At 37.1% G+C, this 21,400-nt stretch overlaps 3 protein-coding genes across 4 annotated transcripts in view; 1 reads left to right on the top strand and 2 right to left on the bottom strand.

Moving 5' to 3' along the window:
- LOC146505645 (inactive phospholipase D5-like) overlaps positions 1-5,521 on the bottom strand; it is an 86,236-nt gene extending 80,715 nt beyond the window's left edge. Inside the window, exons 1-2 of the mRNA XM_085182347.1 lie at positions 4,355-5,521; positions 3,838-4,042 (exon numbers count right to left, since the gene is read on the bottom strand). Of these exons, the coding sequence (XP_085038473.1) occupies positions 3,838-4,008 (171 nt within the window). The 5' untranslated portion in view covers positions 4,009-4,042; positions 4,355-5,521. The remainder of the gene's footprint in view (positions 1-3,837; positions 4,043-4,354) is intronic.
- Positions 5,522-12,292: 6,771 nt separating this feature from the next.
- LOC146505644 (SLC35A4 upstream open reading frame protein-like) lies at positions 12,293-16,443 on the top strand. The gene is made up of 3 exons (XM_085183151.1): positions 12,293-12,504; positions 13,609-13,707; positions 13,875-16,443. The coding sequence occupies exons 1-3, from the start codon at positions 12,490-12,492 to the stop codon at positions 14,070-14,072; spliced, it is 312 nt and encodes a 103-aa protein (XP_085039277.1). The 5' UTR covers positions 12,293-12,489; the 3' UTR covers positions 14,073-16,443.
- On the bottom strand, positions 16,165-20,135 carry cd74b (CD74 molecule, major histocompatibility complex, class II invariant chain b). 2 transcript variants are annotated; one of them, XM_085183150.1, is made up of 8 exons: positions 20,023-20,135; positions 19,789-19,892; positions 18,529-18,698; positions 18,171-18,235; positions 17,947-17,977; positions 17,494-17,703; positions 17,008-17,058; positions 16,165-16,766 (listed from the first exon to the last, which is right to left on the bottom strand). In XM_085183150.1, exons 2-7 carry the CDS (start codon positions 19,872-19,874, stop codon positions 17,015-17,017), a joined length of 606 nt encoding a protein of 201 aa, XP_085039276.1. In that variant the 5' UTR covers positions 19,875-19,892; positions 20,023-20,135; the 3' UTR covers positions 16,165-16,766; positions 17,008-17,014. The 2 variants fall into 2 exon arrangements, with proteins under 2 accessions (XP_085039276.1, XP_085039274.1); XM_085183148.1 differs by lacking the exons at positions 16,165-16,766; positions 20,023-20,135 and having other exon boundaries at positions 17,007-17,058.
- Between the last annotated feature and the right edge of the window lie 1,265 nt (positions 20,136-21,400).

The raw sequence follows: 21,400 nt of genomic DNA, 5'->3' as shown, positions 1-21,400 counted from the left end.
TCGTATGTGGTACTGAATCCAATACATATCTGACGTTTTAGAAAGCGTCTGCTGTTTGAACGGTCATGTCGCATTAAATCCGTCTTTTATGTCACCGACACAAGACAGACGCCAATTATCAGCGCCGGAGAAGCACCCGAGAAGACATCGTGAACGCTTCCTGGCCATCCAGTGTAGATATCAGTGAAACTGTTTGGAATACAGCGTTGGAGAAACGTGAACATTTTATTTGCACTGTATAATCTGCAGATTCTGATAGAAATCTGCAACTATCCTTTGAAGCACCGCTCCTCTCTAAAACAGCAATAAGAACAATTATTAGACCATATGTAAATAACAAAATAACTTTACAACTTAAAGCTAAATTGGGAAATGTAAAGTCCAAAACAAGTCTTTATATTACGGGCCATCAGTCAAACAATACCGTTTGGTCTGGGTCTAAACAGAGCATCTTCTTTTGCGCATGTGGGCCGCTTTGAGGGTTCACAATAGAGCGCGTTTGCTGTCACATTTTATTTGTAGTGTGAACAAGCAGACAAAAAAAATCAGATTTGAGCATTAAGACCTGCAGTGGGAACGTAGCCTAAGATTAATACTAAGATTCAAAAGTCCAAAACACAAAACGCTGGGTCACCAGCCAAGAACAATAACAAATAAACTTGCATAAGAGGCTAGAAGTCCCCTAGGCCCCATATAGTTTGACCAATAATACCACAGATATGAATCTATACATCAGCACTGCCAGTATGAAAATGAAAATGCAATCAGCGTGTGGAGCCAGCTGTACTTTCAGCTGCCAATTCTTAAAATTCCTCCTGGAGGTTTGGCTTTCATTCACAGTTAGCCTCCTGCCCTGGCTCTCAGCTGCTGATTCATCTTCTTTAAGACTGTCTTATGAGCACACAGTGAACAGAGAAGATCCAGTATCTGCCTTAAGAGAAACTTTAAATGGCATTTCACCTCCCTAGGTGCAGGGATGTGCACCTGAAACCAGATAGATGAATGAGTGTGACTACAAGGTGCAGAACAGCCACACCTGTCTACTACAACAAGAAACAAAAAAAATATTTTTGAACTACTTAGTCTATGATTCTGACCTCTTGTATGAAATTCTATGTACTCATGAAAAAATGCATGCAGTCAATCAACAAACAATAGAGGATCTACAAAGCAGAAGGCTGGATAGAGCACCAAGCACCTTCTTCAGCTGATAATCATTCAGATTATTTGCTGAATGATTTGTTTATTTGCATGATTTGTATTTTGTTTGGCAATGTTAGAAATTAAACTACATCAGGATAAGAAGCAAAAGTAGCTCCACTGCGTACTATATCAAGACCCCATCTTTAGTAATGTACTCTTTAAACTTGCATAATTTAATGAAAGCAACCGCAGTAAACTCATCTGTTACAAAATCAATGACTCAGCACAGATAAGAGGAAAAGAGATAACACATATGCATAGCTACCGAGTAATAACTAAAAGCAAGGTGATGCGCTTGGATGAGCAGTAAAATATGTTCAATGAATTGCATGAGATTGGTCAAATAAGGACAGAAGATGATGTTTAGTCCAAATGCAGCACTATCATACTTTCAAAACGTAGCAAGGAATGAAATTTCACCATACATACTGAACTGATCCGTGCATCTTGCTGTTAGGTGCTGTAATAGTAATCCTTCCCCTTGTGGTCAAAATGAATTTTCTTGGTTGTTCTTTGATGATTCAAGCATCACAATCAATTTTTAATTAATCAATGAGGAATGATAAACAGTCAGTTATTCACTGGTACTGTTTTGAGGACAGGGTCGTGCCAAAATGTTCACAGATTTCACAGTTTTTGTATATGTTTTAAGTGGACTTTTGGACAACTGCAGAATATTTATATTCCAAGTTACAACGTGACCAGGTGAAAACATGAGGCTGTAATCAGTCTTTGATTTCTTAGATTGATGACTTTACTTGGAATGAGTAAAAAACCTTCTTGGAGTTTGAAAATATGCTAAAGATGTGACTTGAATCACATCACTGTGACTGGCACTCTGTGTCTCTAAGGCTCTCAGTATCCAACTTCTTATCTCTCCTTGAACTTACACCACATTTGTCATCGCTGTCAGCAGAAAAACTCTTGCTCTTAAATGTAAAGTCAAGCTCCATCAGTTAAAGAAAATCTCATTATAAAACAATAACGGGTTTGTTCTTGACTCGAATGAGAAATCATATCTGTCAAACTGTGTTGCCAACACATCGTTTACATTAGATGTAGCTAGAAAGAGACAGACTTAATGTTATGCAATTACAGAAAATAAAATCACTGTACACTGTAAAGTTTGCTTTTGTCCTTCAAGCTATAATTTGTTTTGAATAATGCATAGAGTGAATGAGTGTGTGTTTATCTGCATGTCTGCTTGGTAGTGTATTAAAATGCAAAATGTCTTTTCTGTTTTCAGGCTTGACGGCCAACTTGCTGGCCTCTGAGTGCTTTTGTGTGTGCTCTCCCGGCCTGTAAAAACAGACTTACAGTATGCGTGTGCATGTATCTGTGTGATTCAGTGCCTCTGTAGATGTGTGTGGGTGTGCAGAAAGGGGACAGGCTGCTTCATCCTTCTAGTTAGTTATGCAGACAGACTTAGCAGCAGTTCTCTGGACGTGGCACTGTCCCCCCCAGCATCAAATATTCAGCACACACACCTCTTCCATTCCTTTCCTTGACGCTAAATCTCTACACCTGGAAGGCCTTCACAGAATGTTGATTCAGTTTACGTCGGAGCAGCAAGTCTCCTGAGGATGTTTCTAATAGAAACTCCTTTCTAATAGAAAACAAAAGTAACTGTTGAACATCACAAAGGTGTAAAAGAAAAGCGTTGCTGGATATAAAGCAAAATTCAGGTTATTCCTTCACTTACAACACAAAATCCCCCTCGGCTTGCAAAATTTAGAAACTTAAGTTGATGTGTTATAGACGCAGTAGTTTACAGTTGAAGTTGCTCAGCAGATTCATTAATATCAGACCCGTTTCTGTATTCGTTTTTACACAAATTTACATTTTCTATAAGGATACATTTTAGATGTAGATCATTGTAACCTACAGTACTGAAAGAGGGTATGGTTAACAAAAAAAGAAGTAACTCAAGACAGTTTAAATGTGACATGACAAATATTTTATGAACGTACAGCAGGTCTATATATACATTATGAGCATTTCTTTATAATAAACAATCAATTTTGCCTCTGCTTAACTTAAATTCCTTTTGTTGCTAATAACAAAAAACAAAGTAATTAATTTAATTTAGATTTCTATTAATCAGACATAAGGAGCTGCACTTATCCAAATAATTAGAATTCCATCAATAAATTAATTATTTAGTGTTTCAGCTTTCCGTTGTATCCTGAATTTTGTCTCTGCATTATGGCCACCAAACAGTCCACTGTCTCAACATATTATTTCAGATTTATATAAATATATACTTTTCTGTCCAGTCCTTCCACAGCAGCCTCTTCTTGTTAACACTCCAGCCCACACCCTACAATCTGGGTGTGCATTTATAGGAAACAGTTTCCACTCAAATATTATCATAATTTAGTGACACCACCCTCATGCTATCAGTCTGTAATAGTTGAACACTAAAAGACAATCATATGTTAATTTTTTTCTCTTCCATTTTATCCCATTTTTGAAATTACATGTTCTGAAAGGCTTAACCAAGGGTCAGAGGGTGAGAACATGTCCAGTGGATATGAAAAACACAACATGTTTTTAACTATTCTTAAATTCTACTTAAGACTTCACTCTTCTTTCAGCTGTGTCTAATACCTCATCTCCAGTATCAGAACTTACATGCTCCAGTTTATCCCTCCTGCGAAGCCAGACGCTGGCTGAGTAGTCATGCTGCTGCACAGCTGTTATTACGGAGCTGGTTGGAATCCCGGTGACTGGATAGCCAAAACCTGACCCCTGACACTTTGTGTCCTGGCCACCTACTATCCCACGTATTCCTCGTAACTCCATGGCTGGTTGGTTGGGCAACTGGTTCAGCGGTCTTCTACTCTTGCCAAAAAAAAAAAATCATTTAGCTTGTTGATCCTCAGCCAATAGGTTAAAACAACTCTTAATTCAGCTGCATCACGTACACTCAAATTTTAACTCAATTTGCACATGCTGAAAAATAAATACACTTATTTCTCTGCAATTATAAAAATGTGGGGTTTTTTTTCTTTCAAAGTGGTTTGCTATAAATATTCAGCTCTGGTGGATCCTCTTCTGTCAGTGTCTTTAATGACTTAAACACAAAATCCCAGTTTGAAGCTTTGCATTCCTCAAAATAATCAACAAACAGTTTTCATTCTCACCATACCTCTCTGGTTATAAAATGAGACTGTCCCTGTCTTCAACACTTTTGACAAATGTCCACCGGCTGCAAGAAATCCTCTTTCCAGTGCGTCTCCTTCTCATGATATTGCAGAGATCTTCAGTATTTGCTGAGCTGGGTTAGACTGGGTTTAGGCTCTGCCCTCAGCAGACGAGGGACTCCGACAACACTGATCAGGACTTCCACCGATTCAGGCATCCCCCGTGTGAGAGCGTGAGTGTGAGGAACAGGAGAAGGGAGGGGAAGAGGAGGGGTTGAAAAGCACACAGAAAGAGGTAGAAAGAGAGGGGATGGACAGAGTTGAGGTGAAGCTGATTCATAGTCATAGAGGGAGGAAAGACCCCTCTGTAAAGCATACGCCGTTATCAATAGACTCTGACGACAGGAGGAACAGACACATCTGTGTTTATCCAATAAACATTATTCAGCCTTTTTCTTAATCTTAAACCTCTTTTTATCCCTTCAATCCTTTCTCTTTCCACTTCTTTTGGCAATTGCCTCACACTATGAAATATCAGTGTTTTCTTCTTTTAACCTGTCAGCTCTCTCCACTTGTGTCACACTTTTTTGCTGCCTACACCTCCAGTTCTGCATTGTCTTTCTTCATTTTCTTCCCACCGCACAAACTTGAGTATTGACAGTTTTTTTTCAGTTGTTTATATTTCCCCTGATTTATGACACATGTACCTCTGACTGCACTCAAACATACGCACGCACACACATCCCCCTTGGTGCATCACAGCAGAGTGATGCAGTGAGGCTGCAGTACCTCTCTTTCCTTACCTTTGGTTGTGTCATTGTGCCAGAGAAGCAACAGAGCCTAAAAACTTTAATTGGCCTCTGGGTAAACTCATGCATACTGTACTGACACACACAGAGACACACACAATCGGTTCTACTTCCAGTTAGAGGACAATGCACTCACTTGTATTAATTTCCTTTCAGTTATTCCCGTGTGCTAGTACTGAATGCCTAAATCTATACTATATTCCTATAATCTACAGATGTCTTCACCCTAAATTTTAATGAGCTGCAATACAGAAACTTGCTTTCTTGTTCCAAAAAAGGGGAGGCAGCTCCCCATAATATAAGCAATGCAAGTTCTGTCTCACACACCATCTACACATTGAAGTGATTAGTGGTGGATAGCCAGAGCACTTTGCTTCACTGGAATAAAAACAGTTCATTTTAATTGCATGCACTGACTTCCATTACTGTGGTTAGTGTTAATGCTGGGAGTCTGCCAAAGAATGACAACACATGTATTCTCTGCTTATTATGCGAAAATATGATTGGGGTGCCACTTAAAAATAAATAATAAAATAGCGAGAAATATATAAGGCTGTGAGGGTGTTCAGATTTTATTTTATTTTGTGCATGGGAGGAATTCAGGGTGCTGTCAAAGAAAATGTTCACTGGTTTAGTCTAGATTTGATAGTATTCCTTAGTCAGAGCCAAAGATTGTATAAAAGATGGATTCTGCCACCATGAAGACACCCATTAGGTTTTTGATTCCATATTTTTTAAACCTTTGGGCCCTGCTATGTTGGTTATTTGTAAGAGGGCAGAGTGCTAAGTTATGAACTAACTACCAATTCTGCTACAAAGTGCTAACTCACAGACTAAAAGACTAGAATTTCACACACTAAAACAATTAGCTCATTTTAATACATTTTTGTTTACATAGCACCAACTCACAGCAACAGCTCCAAAATGACCGTTTTGTTTCATGGTAAGCTAAAGTGTAAGAGAGACAACCCCAACAAACAGAGGCTTTTCATGAGCAAGCACTTGGCAACAGTGGAAAGGAAAAACTCCCTTTCGACAGGGAAAAACTTCGTGCAGAAACAGGCTCAGGGAAGGACAGCCATCTGCCTTGACTGGTGGAGGGTGAAAGGAAAGAGAACAAAGAAAAAGAAAGTATAGAAAGAGAGGTCAAAAAACAAACTCTAGGATGGAGAAGACAAAATTAAATGACATGCACAGGTGATTTTTAATATATACACATGGAGTGGAACGTTGGGAGTGGTGCAAAAAAAAAAAAATGCTCAGTGTATCATGGGATGTTCCCCAGCAGCCTAATACTATTGCAGAACAACTAGTGGATGATTTTAGGGTCTCATGGATCCAGCCCTAATTTTAATCTTTCTCAGAAAGGAAAGTTTTAGGCCCAGTCTTAAAAAAGAAGATTTCTTTCTCGTGAATCCAAACTAGGAGCTGGTTCCACAGGAGATGGACCTGATAGCTGCAGCCTGGTTCTCATTCAACTTTTAGAAACTCTAGGAACCACAAGTAAGCCTGCAGTCTGAGAGTTAAGTGTTCTATTGGGACAATATGGTATAAAGATGAGATGTGATTTTGTCTGAGCTTTCAAGACAGTATGTGATGAGAAGAAATTTAAATTCTTGATTTAACAGGGAGACAATTAAGAGAAGCTAATAATGAATTACAATACTCCAGCCTCAACATAAAGAAATGCAGGACAGGACATTTCTAATTTTCTTTCTAGGATATTTATAAATATTGTGCAGATGGCAGAGAGCAGTCCTACATATGTGTTTAATGTGTCCATTGAAGCACATATGTGCTGATCAAAGTGTACCAGATTAAACAATAAATTTAATACATTTTTTAGCACAGAATACAATAACTTCAGGTTTGTCCAAATTTAGGAGAAGAAAGTTACAGGCCAAGCCTGTTTTGAAGACATGCCTGTACTTTACTTTCTGCCGTCTGGCTTAATAGACAAATGTAGTTGAGTACTATCTGAATAGCAATTAAAATATTTTGCGATGTCTTCTAATAATATTGGATAAGAAAAGAAAGTATTGGTCACAGCACAGAGCCATTTGGATGAATAAACTGGAATCTATTAAATCTAACAGACAGATACGACTCATTTAATTTAATTGAATACAAGCAGTGCATTGTTATTTCAGTTTGATGTTATGAGCAGCGGTATTGAATGGTGGACGGAGGCCTAGCAGAGCAAGTATAGAAACACATCCCCTGTTAGATGCCGTAAGAAGATCATTAGTAACCATCACAAGTGCTGTTTTGTTGCAAACGTCTTGGACGGTCTGTATCACACAACAGGTCATAATATTTGTTGGATACTTCCATTAAAAAGGTCCAAACACAGTGGAGGTTTGATGACTCCCCAAATTCCATTGTCCAGATGGATGTTATGAGTTTCTTTCATTTTTCAGTCCCGGTTAGAACTAATGTTACTATTAACTGCTGATCTGGTGAAAAAGCACTTCCACACCTTTCATGGATAAAAAAAATAATGACATCAGTGTATCATCTGTTATTTAGATGCACTGCATAATGTTCCTCAGACACTCCATAGAGATATAATTAAAGATTAAAATTAAGATTCAGTGCTTTTTGGAAAAAAAGAACTTACAGCAAGCCATATGTCAGAGCTGTACACTTGGCTTAGTAAGTGTATTATAAAATTTGCTTTTGAAGAATACTCAGTTTTCTACATTGCTGTATAGAAAGTTATCAGGGTCATTTCATACATGGATTACTTTATACCGCCAATCCAATCATCAAGATTATCCTTTATCACATTTCAAAGAAATGGTGTGAACGCTTCTACCTATACTGGCCTCCTTACACAGGATCCAGTCTAAAATTTGATTAGTTGTTTTTAGGAGTCTCAGTGGTTTGGTATCCCTTTCTTAATTGAAACTTTTAAACCCTGCAATCCTAAGTGAGTACTGAGTTCTACAAAACAGCTCCTCTCGGACATTCCTAGAAAGCAGAGTGGTGGCCATTAATCTTTGGAACAACTTACCTCTTTCCATAAGAGCTGCCCAGTCTCTCAATCATTTTAAGCACTTTAGAAAACACTATTTCTTCGCGCTTGCTTTTTTGTCTAGTCGAGCAGAGTATTCTGGCTTTTATTATGCAAACACAGTCTTATTTACTTGTTTTATTTGAGTTTTAGTGTATCTTTATTGTTTGATTTGGTGACTCTTACACATATAACTGCATATTTCCTGAAACTTTACAGCACTTTGGTCAACTGAGGTTGTTTAAAATGTGCTATAGAAATAAACTTTGACTTGACTTATACCTCATCCTGGTGGTTGCTACGGCAAGGAGCCTGGGCTGTCCACACAAATGTTGACATGCAGCCTGAAAAAAAATCAGTGTATATTAAATCACACAGCCTCACAGTCAATACAGTTTGACCTTCTCTTCTGTTTTCTCAAAGGTTTAGAAAACTCGCCCTTATTAGACATGAAAGGCTAATACTACCTAGCTTCCATTCATTTCTGTGTTATATTTGAACTCATTCTGTGTTATTTTCAAGTGGCTGATAATTTTTTTGTGACGCCTCATTGCATTTAAACAATGCTGAGTCAAGAATATTTGTGAAGCGGTCTCAGTCCCTCTGCAGCTCTGTTTCCTTCACTCACATTTTTCTCGGCTAGGAGCCATCAGTGGAGACGCCGGCTGAATACTGAGCACTGAGGTTAATGAGGGAACTCAGATGAAGATGGGCCAAGTCAGCCCACAAAACCACCGCACCTTGCTGAAAGGCTTTTAGGTTTTAACCTTGGGGAAAAGCATCACATTAGCTGGTACACTACAAAGGTGTCTGACTGATGAAACACTTTATTTCTATTAAAGTGGATCAAAAGTGATCCCAGGCTGCGACTAGGTTAAAGCACAAAGCACAAAGCATTAACCGAAAAACTTTGCTTGTTAAGTACATTTTTTCTGTCTTTTGTATAGTGCCGTGCAGCACAATAGAAAGAACCAATTTATGCACGGTGATCCTTGATAACATCCAACATGGTAGTGCAAAAGCAGCATAGAGTCAGTACCACGCTGCTTTGGCCTTAACACTCTCGAAGCGGAGCTCAGGTTGTGAAACCATAACTCAGTGCTCCGCACACAAGGGGCAGCAGAAGGTGAGTTTTATACACTCTGTGATAAAACTTTCAATGTTTCAAGCACATTTCTTCTAAGAAACAATTCCTTATATTGCCACATTCACACTGAGTACCTGTTTCATAACAACACAACAACTTACAAGATATGAAGGAGCAAATAAAAACATAAATCATAAAGGGTATGCTGCTGGCAAGTTATCCCAAAGAGATGCTTTTAGAAGCTCGTACAGTATTTCATACCCTGATTATCAGAAGATCATGTCATCCCATTTGAGGAACATATGAACATATTTGCTGTGAAGAAGCTTCTGAAATTAAAGAATTTATGTGCCCTTCAGAGAAACTCATATTTACTCAAGATTGCTTATGAAAACCATTTGTTTCATTAAGTTTCAGTAAATCATGGAGTAAACATTTCTTGGGGTTTTCCTGCTTTATTCCCAATGAAGAAAATACCTAACAGACAGTAACACATACAGTGCTTTGACTATAAAATACATTTTAAATGAGTTCTTTAATCACATCGAGAAAAAAATGACTGCCTCGACATCTCAAAGCCAGTATATGCAGGGCTTACTTCTCCATCCTTTAAATTATAATAACTACATCTGCTCAAACAACCCATGCTATTGCTGTTTGGAGTATTAACACAAACCACATTCATTATGCAAGAGAAAATGTTCCGCTGGGCTCGTTGAATAATAAATGAAGCTTTAGTCACAAAGCTATAAAAGTCCAAATTATTTATTGTTTTTTTCTAGTCGGAAAATAGGCAAATTTATTACTGTTTCAAAGGTTATTTTGGGCGAGCTGCATCTCACGACATTACAATGACTACCTAAACTAAAAATGATAACTCAAACATAAATCTACGATCTGTCCCTGATATTTGTGGTACAGTATATGAATACACATTTCCCTGAAGCTCATCTCTGTAATGATTGCACCAGAAGCTTCCGTGACCTTTCCAGTACAGAGGCGTCCAAAGATTAGTCAGCCAAACATGCCTCAGCCAAAATCAATACACCCCCTGAACCATTAACAGCACTGAAGATCACAGACGCCTTACCTCCATCGCTCCTTCCAAGTTTTAAACACCTGCAGTCCAGGGGAGTGCGAGGCCAGTCTTTCATCTCATGCAAAACTATGTAGACTGTGTTATGTCCAGCTTGAACCGACCATTAAATACTGTGGTCCATATCAGGTTGATCCTGCAATAACCCCAAACAAGGAAAGGTTAATGGAGCCAGCAAGTAGTGTCTAAAAAGTAGAAATTTACGTTTTGGCAAGATTAATCTTTTTAAATTAATAGAAGATGAAGACCTTTACATATTTTTCGTTTTGCAGTTTCGCTCTCTTTGTCTCCTTTTGCCTCTACATCAGATGGGAATAACTCAAGTTCTCTACTAGGTCTTAAATGCTTTCTCTTGCCATCTTTCTCAATTTCTTTCTCACCTCCTGTGACTCGGGGCTCTGCCATTCACTCTCACTTCCACAGTCTCTGGAAAGAAACACTTGTGGGGAGTCATGCTCTCAGCAAGTAAAAATTAATCACACAAGGTTTTAAATCCAATTCACTTGATGTAATGACTTAGACTTTAATGTTATACATCTATGGGAAAATACTTATCTTGCATTCATCCCTACAGTGTTTATTCCCTGCTTCTACTGTGGGATGCACTGATGATTACAAATGAGAGATAATGAGCATCTCTGTTTCTGTTTCTCTGATCCTCTATCCCTTTGCCTCGCTAATTATTTATCTGAACTCTTGTTCATTTTCTTTACACTTTCATTTTTCCCATAATTTGGATCTGTTCTATTATATCAGCATATTATATTAGTATTTCAGCATCATAATGTTAAAGTGTGTGTGTGTGTTTGTGGGGGGGGGGGGGGGGGGGGGGGAACTGCTCTGCATTGCAAAAGCCAAACTGGAACTTGGAATTAAAGAGGTTTCAGAGTGAGAGATGAAAGAGGACAAAGTAATGAGCCCATTGTTTTGGTTAAATTGTTTTTGAAGTCTCCCCAATTATCACAGTGTTCAAACATAGCATATCATCTTTTTTTTTTAGCATGATCAGAAATAGCAGGGTAATTAATTGCTTCCTTTATTCGTATTTCACCTTAATGAAACTTACCAGGCTGTCACAAATTCTGAAGAAAGGGGGTTCTGGTATTTGCCCAAAAAATGATTGCCAGTATTTAAACTGCTGTAATTGACTTATTGGCCTATGATCTGCCCAAGAAATCTCAAACATATCTTTCACGGATGATATCAAGTCATCTTGAGCCAGAAATAACATTCCTGTCAAAAGGTAGAAGTTGCAATCATGTTCTGTCAAAGTGACTGTTATAAATGCTTTTTTTTTTTTTATCCAGGTAAAAAAGTTTCATTGAAATTAAAAACTTCTTTGTCAAAAGAGATCTGCCCAAGATGGCAGCACAAATTAAAAAATATATATAACATAACAATTCAATAAAGATATTTAAGTGAATTCACTATAATGTGGAAGACAGACTAAGGACAGGGGCATTTGAGGTGGATGCAAACTGTTCTGCATGTTTAAATACCTGAGGTCAACTATCCAAAGAAACAGGCAGTGCAGAAGAGAGGTAAAGAAGAGAGTACAGACAGGGTGAAGTGGGTGGAGTGTCAGGAGTGATTGGTGAGAAAAGGATAGCAGCAAGAGTGAAAAGATATATTTGCAAGATGGTAGTAAGACCTGCTATGTATGCATGGTTTGGAGACAGTGGCACTAAATGCTGTTGAATACAGCCTATTTATCAATATAAACAAAGATATTAGACATTACCCCCCCTCTTTCTTTACCAGTGGCATGACACTGGTAAAGAAAGACCTGCCTGACTGATGAAGACAGGGAATGAGAATGTGTTGTGCCTGCAGGAGACCAGGTGGATGGGAACCAAAGCCAGGAGCATTGGAGCTGAGTATGGAGCTGCCAGGCAGGAGTAAAAAATGAAAACCACAGGTTAGTCTAATAGATGCAGTAAAGGAGAAAGCTGGTTTGATAGGGTGAGATCATGGAAACAGATGATCTGAAAGGAGGATCTTCTGCCTCCTAAAGGGAGTAGCCGAAAGAAGAAAAAGAGTGGTCTGTGAATACACCAGTGGAGGGCAGTAGAGTTCATTATTAAGAAAATCCACGAGAACAAGAAGAAGAGGTGCATCAACGGACTGGAAAGATGGCTAATGACAAGGTGTGTCTCCAAGTTTTTAATGTTAAGCCAACTTTGAATAGTGGATAGGCGTTAATTTTAACTTGAGCTGTCATTCAGCATTAGCCGTCAGCTTCAGCTTGGGGTATCACTACAAACAAAGTGTAGCGTCCTAGAGGTAGCTAGCTAAACCGTTAGCTTACTTTCCGTTTAACCGAATGAAATTAGCAAACAAGAAATACATTTGTTGTGCATTCAACCAAATCCATAGCACTGTCAATAAGCTGAAAATGAAGAGATTGTCAATTTCATAACAGCAAACGTTTTGCTAGCTGCTAAAATAACGTTGATGGGAAGAACTAGATTTGGAAGGTCTGTTCACCTTGAGACTGTCAGTTAGCAAACAACGAAAACACGACCCACAGCGCTTAAAATGAAATATTGCTACTGTTAAATAAGCTAAAAGAAAACACAGTTAGCTTAGTAACCTGTCGAAAATAATGTTACTGTTCTCTAAAAGGTGTCATGCCTGCTTAGGGCAACGGATATGTGGGAATGGTTTTAAGAGACAAGTATCTGTTACAACATGTTCTCTATGCTTTTTGTTTATTTTACTACCATCGGCATAGGGTCACTGTTGTATAAGTTACCCGTTTTACCTGGTTTGTGGAATGCAGTGTGTTTTTACAAAGAGCTCAGGGAAACACGAGGAAATATAAGCCTAAAAGCAACTTAACTAATAAGGGGTAATAAGATAGAACCACTTTAATATTTAGTTCCAAATGTAGAAATTGACTGTTCACAATTACAAGTATTAGCAAAAACCATCTTAGTATGTGTTTTCTTTTTAATTTATGTGGTGTACTTTCTCTTATTAGAAATGGATAATTTGCAGTCACCTGTTAAGATAAAAACAAAACTAAAACTCAGACAACCCACTCTCTGAAAGAACATCCATCATATGCCTAGATGATTTTAGAACATATATTTTCAGTGGATTTTCAAGTTCATTGTCAGTGTTTGCTGTGCTTGGTCATAATACAGGAAGTTCAAATGTTTTATTTTTAGATACACTCCATGTTTTAGAAAACCCTGGTTGCCTCCACTAACCTGTTTGCTTGTCTCTGTGCCTACGTGTTTGTGTAGAGTCCACTGGGTCAACTCAAGGATCTCGTGGAGTTAAAAGACCAGTTGGAGGACATTCAGAAACGGGTAGAAGATGAGATACAGGCTGGAGTTCCTCCAGTAAGGCTCACAAATCAAATATTATTATTAGTAGTAGTATTAGTAAATATGGAGAGAGAGCATAGATTACTTTGCTTTGAATTATTTTGAGAGTTAAGTTATATACCTCGACCTATAATTTTATATCAAAACACCAGACCAGGTCTCATTTCTCTTCCTCTCTCTAGGGGGGCAGTCTGCTGGCTTCTCCTTTCTTGAAGGGTTTTCTTGCTGGGTACGTTGTTGCTAGACTTCGCTCTTCAGCGCTGCTAGGCGTTGCCATAGGCACGTGTACAGGGATGTATGCAGCTCAAAATTATGCTGTTCCCAACATCGAAAACACCATTAAAGACTACATACGCAACCTGAAAGGAGGACACAAGTAAGGAGGAAGAAAATTGGAGCCAAACAACGGAGCAAAGCGAGCGTCAGACATCTTCACAAAGAGTGTGCCAGTACAGCTCCACATGGGAGATATAGAAAAAGCTTAAAACTTATCAGAATTTAATGTGGTATTTTTTTACTTTCAATATATTTAAATAATATATATAAAAAATTTATAATTACACTATTGAATTTGGTATAGAGTGAAAAGAACAGCTATTCTTTTCCTTTTTATATATATATTTTTTTTAATTTAGTTGACCCCCTGCAGAAGACGGCTCATTAATTCATGCATTCATTAATATGAATGCAGAAAAATGTCAGTGGTTGAAATTTAGACAAACTGCTACTTTTGTAAATCCTCACTGCTGCTATGATTGACTTCTGAAGCCAACCTTGTCTTTCATTACAGGACATGCTTTCTAAAACTTAATTGAAAGACCAACAAATATGTAGCTGTAAACTCTGGTTCTGTTGACCTCTCTAGCATAAGCTTATTGTAAGAAAACGCATTGCATTTTTATGAAAATTCAAACAGGACTTGAATTCTGTGTGTTTTGGTATCTTCTGCCCTCTAGTGGTCAGAAATCAATAATAGCAGCCTTAACTAATTAGCACTTTTTTTCCCTTGTTGCTCAGGGTGTAAAATTGCCTCGCTTTACATCACACAGTTCTTCTCTGCAAAACCTGTCAAATCTTTTGGTTTTTGTTAGTTTTCACATTGTTTACAGTTATCAGAGCAGTGTCTGTAATGCGGAGTAATGTCAATCTACAGGTACAGAACCCTTCCCCTTTCCTACTGGATTGTATTTCCTAATCTCTGTATAAGTTAACACTTTTCAGAGACCTGTCTCTTTTTTTTTTCTTTTTTTTTTGACAAGTTGTTCCATGATTGACTCAGAAAAACACTCAATTTGCCAGAAATTATGTTGCTTTTTCTGTGTCCTCACAATGCTGAAAAAATTCTAAGAGCAAGAAAACAGCCAAATGCCAAAGCAATTCTTTTTCTTTATTAAGATTTAATTTGCTCTTTGGACTTTTAGAAAAACTGGGGAATGTGTGTTAAAGCATTTCATGTAAAGTGTACATTAAGAGTGCCTACTATGGTCTGGAGTTAACAGTATCATCTCAAAAGCCTTGTAAGAGTTGGCTGCCTGTTTTTTATATGCTGGAAATTGAACGTTTGCACATGTATCGATTATGCTCTTTTAATCTAAAGCCGTTAGTAATTTGTATGGTTTTGGAGTCATTTATTGAAATCTGTAGAATGAAAAGTGAAAAGTTTTACTTTCTTAGAATGTGCTGATTACATCATGCACTTATGAGTTGTACTTTTTTAGTATTAGAGGTTTAAGCTGTAAAACTGAGTGTTTTATCCATAGACTATGCTGCTTCTTCTGCAGGAGACACATCTCTAATAATCCAGTGTGTAAAGTTGTACAAAATAGTGGTGCCACTTGGCAAAACCAGCATACATTTCAGTGTGAATTTTCATTTTGCACAGCGGATATTTTACTATCCACATACAAAAATGTGGACAATCCGCTTTTTCAAAGATAAATCAGTAAACACTATAGTATTCGGTGATTCTACAAAATATATTGTTGTTTTTGCAGCTTTAGTGTAATATTAAAAATGTATTCATGTCTATGGAAAGCACTGTAAAACTGCACTGTGATGTTTTTAACATGGTGGCAACATCGAAATGAACATTTCACACCATTGCGTAATTAGATCTCTGACAGAAATTAGATAAACAAGCCATGAAGGAGAAAGACGTTGTTTCAGCTTGTGATCAGCTTGTTAGTTTTCAGGCAAACGTGTGTACTGTATGTTTGGTGACTGGAATCCAGAAACAACATGTGCCTATTGACAATCATTGTGTTACTGTCTCCATATTGTATGTTTTAGTGTCTCTTTTTTTGTCCTATCTTTGCATGTTTTTAAGTAATAATTTTTGTGGGATATTGATTCAACTTGACAGAGCTTTGTTTTAGCAGTTTTGGTTTTTGTGTGTTTATGCCCCTACACATCAAAAACAGAACTGTTTATAATTCCCACTGTGCTGGTATCATAAAAGAAAACCATCAGAACTGTTTTTAACAGGTTTTATTTGGGTTGTTCAAATAAATCTATTCATGTATCCCGATTGCGTCCAAATGATCCTTCAGAACTTGTAATAACAGCTTTATTATTATTATATTTTACCTTAAGCCAAACATGACAAAATTAAAAGACCAAGCCTTTGATGTTTGGGAGGACTGCATTTACATTTTGTCAGAAATCCATTCTTAAAAGTATTTTTTTTAAGTACTTTGGCTTAGCTTCTCTTATTTTTTCCTCTTTATTTATGTGTGCCTCCCAACACAAAAACCACATTCTTGTCCAATCATCAACATTAAAATAAAGCATTTTAAGGCTGCACACTAAACACTATTTGATAATTATTCATCTTTAATAGCCATTAAAAATCTCCAATCACGGTCAAAAGGCTCTGCTGTCAGTAGAATATTGGTTGCAATAAAATAGGAACGATAGCAAGCAGGTAATTGGTTACTGGTAATTTATCAGCGATATATAAAACCCCATTAGCTTATTAAGTGCAGCTGTGGTGATTAATTCGGCAAAGTTGTAACACGATATTAGGAGATGAGCTGAAACTGGTTTCTGGAAAAGACTGAAGCGACTTCTTTTGCCTAAAACAACAACAACAACAAAAGCATGATTAATAAATGATTAATGGTTTTAAATTCGCTATTCAAGACAATTGTACTTTTCCAAAATTATTAGTTCAATTCAATTTTATTTATATAGCACCAAGGCACATTACATTGTAGGGAAATACCCTACGATAGTGAAATGCACTTTTTAATTGTAGAAACTGTAGCTTATAGCGATCATATAAAGTAAGGCAGAAGAATATGATTGTTTACTCACCACAGTTTTAATTGTCCTCACTGGGAAGACTCAGCATTTTAATCATGGTGCCTGGAAAGACAGATGTGGGACTGTAAGTGACACTGTAGCTTAAATCAGATCCTGAATGTAATCAATAATTGAATCATTCAAAGGTTTTAGATTTCTCCAGATGAATCCAGATTTGTATATGCATATCGGAATTACATTGCAATCCTCTTATGAAAGATCAATATTTTTAAAACAAAAAACCTGAGGTCTCTGAAAGTATATTCAATATCATGCTAAAACCTAATACACAAATTCATTAATCGTGCACAACTCTACAAATAGTGAGCAAAAAGGTTCACTGAAATCTCTGACGTGTGGGTTGTAGATTTAAATAACTACATGAAATAAACCATAAATGCAACAATAAAATGCTGATATGAAACTGAACATGGCATTTTCAAGAATTTTTTTTTTCTAATTTGAACTTAATACTCAAGATCTGTTATCATGTCTCACCAGCACGGACGGACAGATTGCAATTGGCTTGTCCTTGGCGCAAGCTTCCATCGATCTGTTCCCCGGTGGCTGTGTTCACACACCAGCAAACGGACCCGAAGCACTGCTGGGCCTTGTAGAGGCCATCCTTTTCACAGGCAGGTTTGAAACCTGGCACCTGCACAGGCTTCACGCCAAAAGCCTCCAGCTGGCACTTGGTGGGAGGAGGGGCTGCGAGAGCAGGGGAGAGGGGATGAGTTGATCCACATTTTATAAATTTGTTAAAGACAAACTGTAACAGTTTAATCTTTCTGACTATTGAACTTTAAGGTCACATATGAGGACAGAAAAAAGAGCATTTTTGTTAAAAAAAAAGAAAAAAAGAAAAAAAAAAAGCATTCTCTAGGCCATAAACAGATGAGAAGATAATTAACACATATACAGAATACATAAACACAAATATTTAAGACATACATGAATCATCTGGGGTTCCAGTTGAAGAGTCCTGCAACACAATGAGTTAAAAAACCACAAATGAGAAAAATGCGGGACTTTAGAAGTGTGTCAGGATTCACTAAAGTTATACTTACTTAACTTTAAAAAAATTGACAAAATTAGGTTTAGGGTTAGATTTGAACTGAGACTTACTAACTTGAAAATCAAAGGCCCAGTTTCAGACTTTTTTTTTTTTTTTTTACCGTGTCCACAAGGTCCGACATCAACATGGGGTTCGAGGGCAGATGCATCTTCATGGGTGCAGAAGCTATGGACAGGGAGAGAAAGGTGTATGTGAGACAGAGGTAAAACAAAAAGCAAAATACAGAAAAAAGAGAGTGGCACTAAAAATAAATTGTACAACAACAGAGAGCTGTAATTCGGTTTCAATACAATTCTAGGCACTGATTCATTATCAGTCTAAGTTCTTTACAGGTAACAGGGCAGTTTCATGACATTTTGTCTTTTTTTTCATCTTTTTTAATGTTTAGCGGTTAAGCAGTTTGTTTTAAATAAAGCTTTTTTGCTGCATCCTGCTAATTCCCAGCATAGCATTCTCACCAGAGTTGCTTCGTGACACCTGTGACTCAAGTTTGTTGTTCTGATCCTCCAGAGATTTGATGTCATTCTTCTGGCTGAGGAGGAAGTAGGCGGTCATCGCCTGGCCCACAATCAGCACACAGGCCAGAAGGGTCAATCCTGCCACCTTATAAGCCCGGGTAGAGCGGCCACTGAAAAAAAAAAGAAAGCAATATTTCTTTATTAATGCTTGTAGGATTAAAATAATATTATTTGGCACTAGAAGGTCTTCAGGATGAAAACCTTCAGTGGGAGAAAGATGATGAGTAGGTAGGCAGAAAGGTTTATGGACATAAAAGAATATGAAGAATGAAGAACCTGATTGGTAACTTAGAATTTTTGTTGGCTCAGAACTGGGGAAAAAATTTATATAACAGGAACTATGTCCACGGTGCTCATGTGTATACGTAACTAAGTAATGACATCAGCTGTTGTCAAGCAGACACCTGAGTGAACATCTAAGATGAGTTCTGTTTTCACCAGGGCGGGTTTTGGACAATCCTTAATTTTATTGACACGTCCTCAGCAAGAAGTTTTTTGACTTCTGATTTACTGATTCTATAAAAAAAATTTTTCCTAAAATCATTAAATACAGTTTTGTTTTTAAACAAATACCGTATATATTTCATTTGCATATATATATATATATATATATATATATATATATATATATATATATATTTTTTTTTTTTACAATTTTTTAATTAGTTTTCTTATTAGCGTGAAACATACATAAAATATAATTACATTATATAAACAATCACATATCTATGTCTATACATACATATTTATATACCTAAATGAGTATATACAAAGGAGGGGAAAAGAAAAAAAAAAGGAGAAAGAGAGAGAAAAAAAACAACAACAAAAAAACAAAAAACAAAAAGAAATTTTCTTTATTATTTTCATTATAGGACTTTCTTATGCCCCAAAAAGGAGCAGGATCCCCAAACTGTGACACTGTAAACTGCTTGCCTGCTGATGTCTGGCAGGCAAGCAGCTATTCTTAGCGCACGCACGCACGCACACAAACAAAAATAAAACATATACACCGGAGCTTTACTGAGTCAGTATCCTGTTATAACAAAACAACACGACAGTTTCAAAACCTCAATTAACGTTTAGGACACCCACATTTTGGTTTTCGCACCGTGATCCCTCACCTGATGCTTGTGACGCGCGCGCGCGCACACACAAAATAAAACAAACAAACAAACAAAAAAAAACATCTTTAACACTTACTTCTGTCCTGGCGCTCCAACATTGACGGTTGTTTCATGGCTGGGAGCGCCAATTAGAGGTTGGGTTGGAGTCTCGGGGTCGGACATCTTCACGCAAACACAAACCTGGGGGCAAACATACATATATATAAAAAAAAAAAACGCTAATTACAAAATAAAACAGAAAGAATAATAACATGCTTTCATAAACACACACACACAAACACACACAAGAACACGGAAACGGGTTGTTTACCTTCTCTTAGGTCAGACTGAAAAGTGATTCACAGTATTAGTGACCGAATTCAGCCAAATTTTACCTTTATGACTGAAGAAAGGCAGAAGGAACTGAAAGCTGAAGGCAGGGGAATCCCGCACTGCCAATCTCTACTCTGGTTGGCGTTTTTTTCACAAACTGAATTTGTGATTGGCTGTTTGTAATAGTTCATCATCTGTAACTAGGAGCAGAGAATACAGACGTTTAGTCTTGGAAAAACAATTGAGCTCTTTATATGGTGAAGTAAATGGGGTATATCTTTGAATTTTATTAAATATCTGTAAATAATTTAACTTTGTTAACAACATGAACAACATACTGTGTTTTCAAAATACCTGTACTACTGATTATGTCTTTAATAAAATATTTCTATCTTTATTTCTAAATTTAAATCTAATATTAACAAAATTCTACTAATAGCTATAAATTGAGGAACAATTATGCTTCCAACCCACTCCTGTAATGTCTTTACATCCTTGAATCAAACTTAACTCTTGAAAAAGACAGTTTTTCATTCACCATTCAAAAAGCAGACCCCCAGTTAACACTCATTTATAAAATCTGTTGTTATATTAAATATATATCATTAGCATATATTTAACATTGGAGATTTTTTTTTTTTTTAAAAAGGAAAGAGTAATATTGGTATATATATATATTTCAAATAAATATCCACACATCCGGCTTACAGACTTCCTTTTTCCTCTCTTTATATCGGTTGTAAATTTCCACCACTTAATGTCATCTGAAGTGTGGACACTGCTTAGTTTCTTACAATTTAGACATATGCAGCATTGTAAAATCATTGAGGTATTTCTTGATTTAGATTTGTTGTGACGTCAGAGTAATAAAACAAAGACCCAATTGAACTGGCCTAAGGAAGTGAAAGTACATTGGACACCTGATTTGGCAAGACAGTACTGCAAGTCAGATAACTTAAAATCAAACGAGATTGCAAAATCAGTTGTGAGTGGTTTGGTTGAAGTTGTAATAATGAGTCTCTGTGCTCTTGTTTTAATTCTTCTGGTAGCCTAAGAGGTTCTGAAATTACAAACATTACACAAAATGAAACTGATTTTCTGAGTATGTGGGCGATGGAGATAACCTTCTTTCAAGAGTAAGGGAAAGGGAAAGGCTTCTGTAGTATCATTGCTTTCGCTCTTTAAAATCACTATACTATATTTAATGGGGGAAACCCTATCAAATCATTTTCAGTAGATTTTTATGTATACCATGTACATTTACACCACGTAGACCCCATTTCCATGAAGAGGTGTACATGGGTGTATTTGGGTGCCATAACACACACCATGTTTGGAGATAAAAGGAGGCTGGATTTCACCCAACAAACACTTCA

This window comes from Neolamprologus multifasciatus, chromosome 13 (genome assembly GCF_963576455.1).
Source record: "Neolamprologus multifasciatus chromosome 13, fNeoMul1.2, whole genome shotgun sequence".
Lineage (NCBI taxonomy): Eukaryota > Metazoa > Chordata > Actinopteri > Cichliformes > Cichlidae > Neolamprologus > Neolamprologus multifasciatus.
This window is presented reverse-complemented; position numbering and strand designations above follow the sequence as displayed.

Excerpts from the sequence above, each read along its gene's own strand:
- LOC146505644 (XM_085183151.1), top strand. Across the intron at positions 13,708-13,874 it reads TACAGGCTGGAGTTCCTCCA|GGGGGCAGTCTGCTGGCTTC; the intron begins GTAAGGCTCACA and ends TCCTCTCTCTAG.
- cd74b (XM_085183150.1), bottom strand. The coding sequence starts at position 19,874 with ATGTCCGACCCCGAGACTCCAACCCAACCTCTAATTGGCGCTCCCAGC. Across the intron at positions 18,236-18,528 it reads GGTGTCACGAAGCAACTCTG|CTTCTGCACCCATGAAGATG; the intron begins GTGAGAATGCTA and ends CCCTGTCCATAG. Across the intron at positions 17,978-18,170 it reads TGTCGGACCTTGTGGACACG|GACTCTTCAACTGGAACCCC; the intron begins GTAAAAAAAAAA and ends ATTGTGTTGCAG.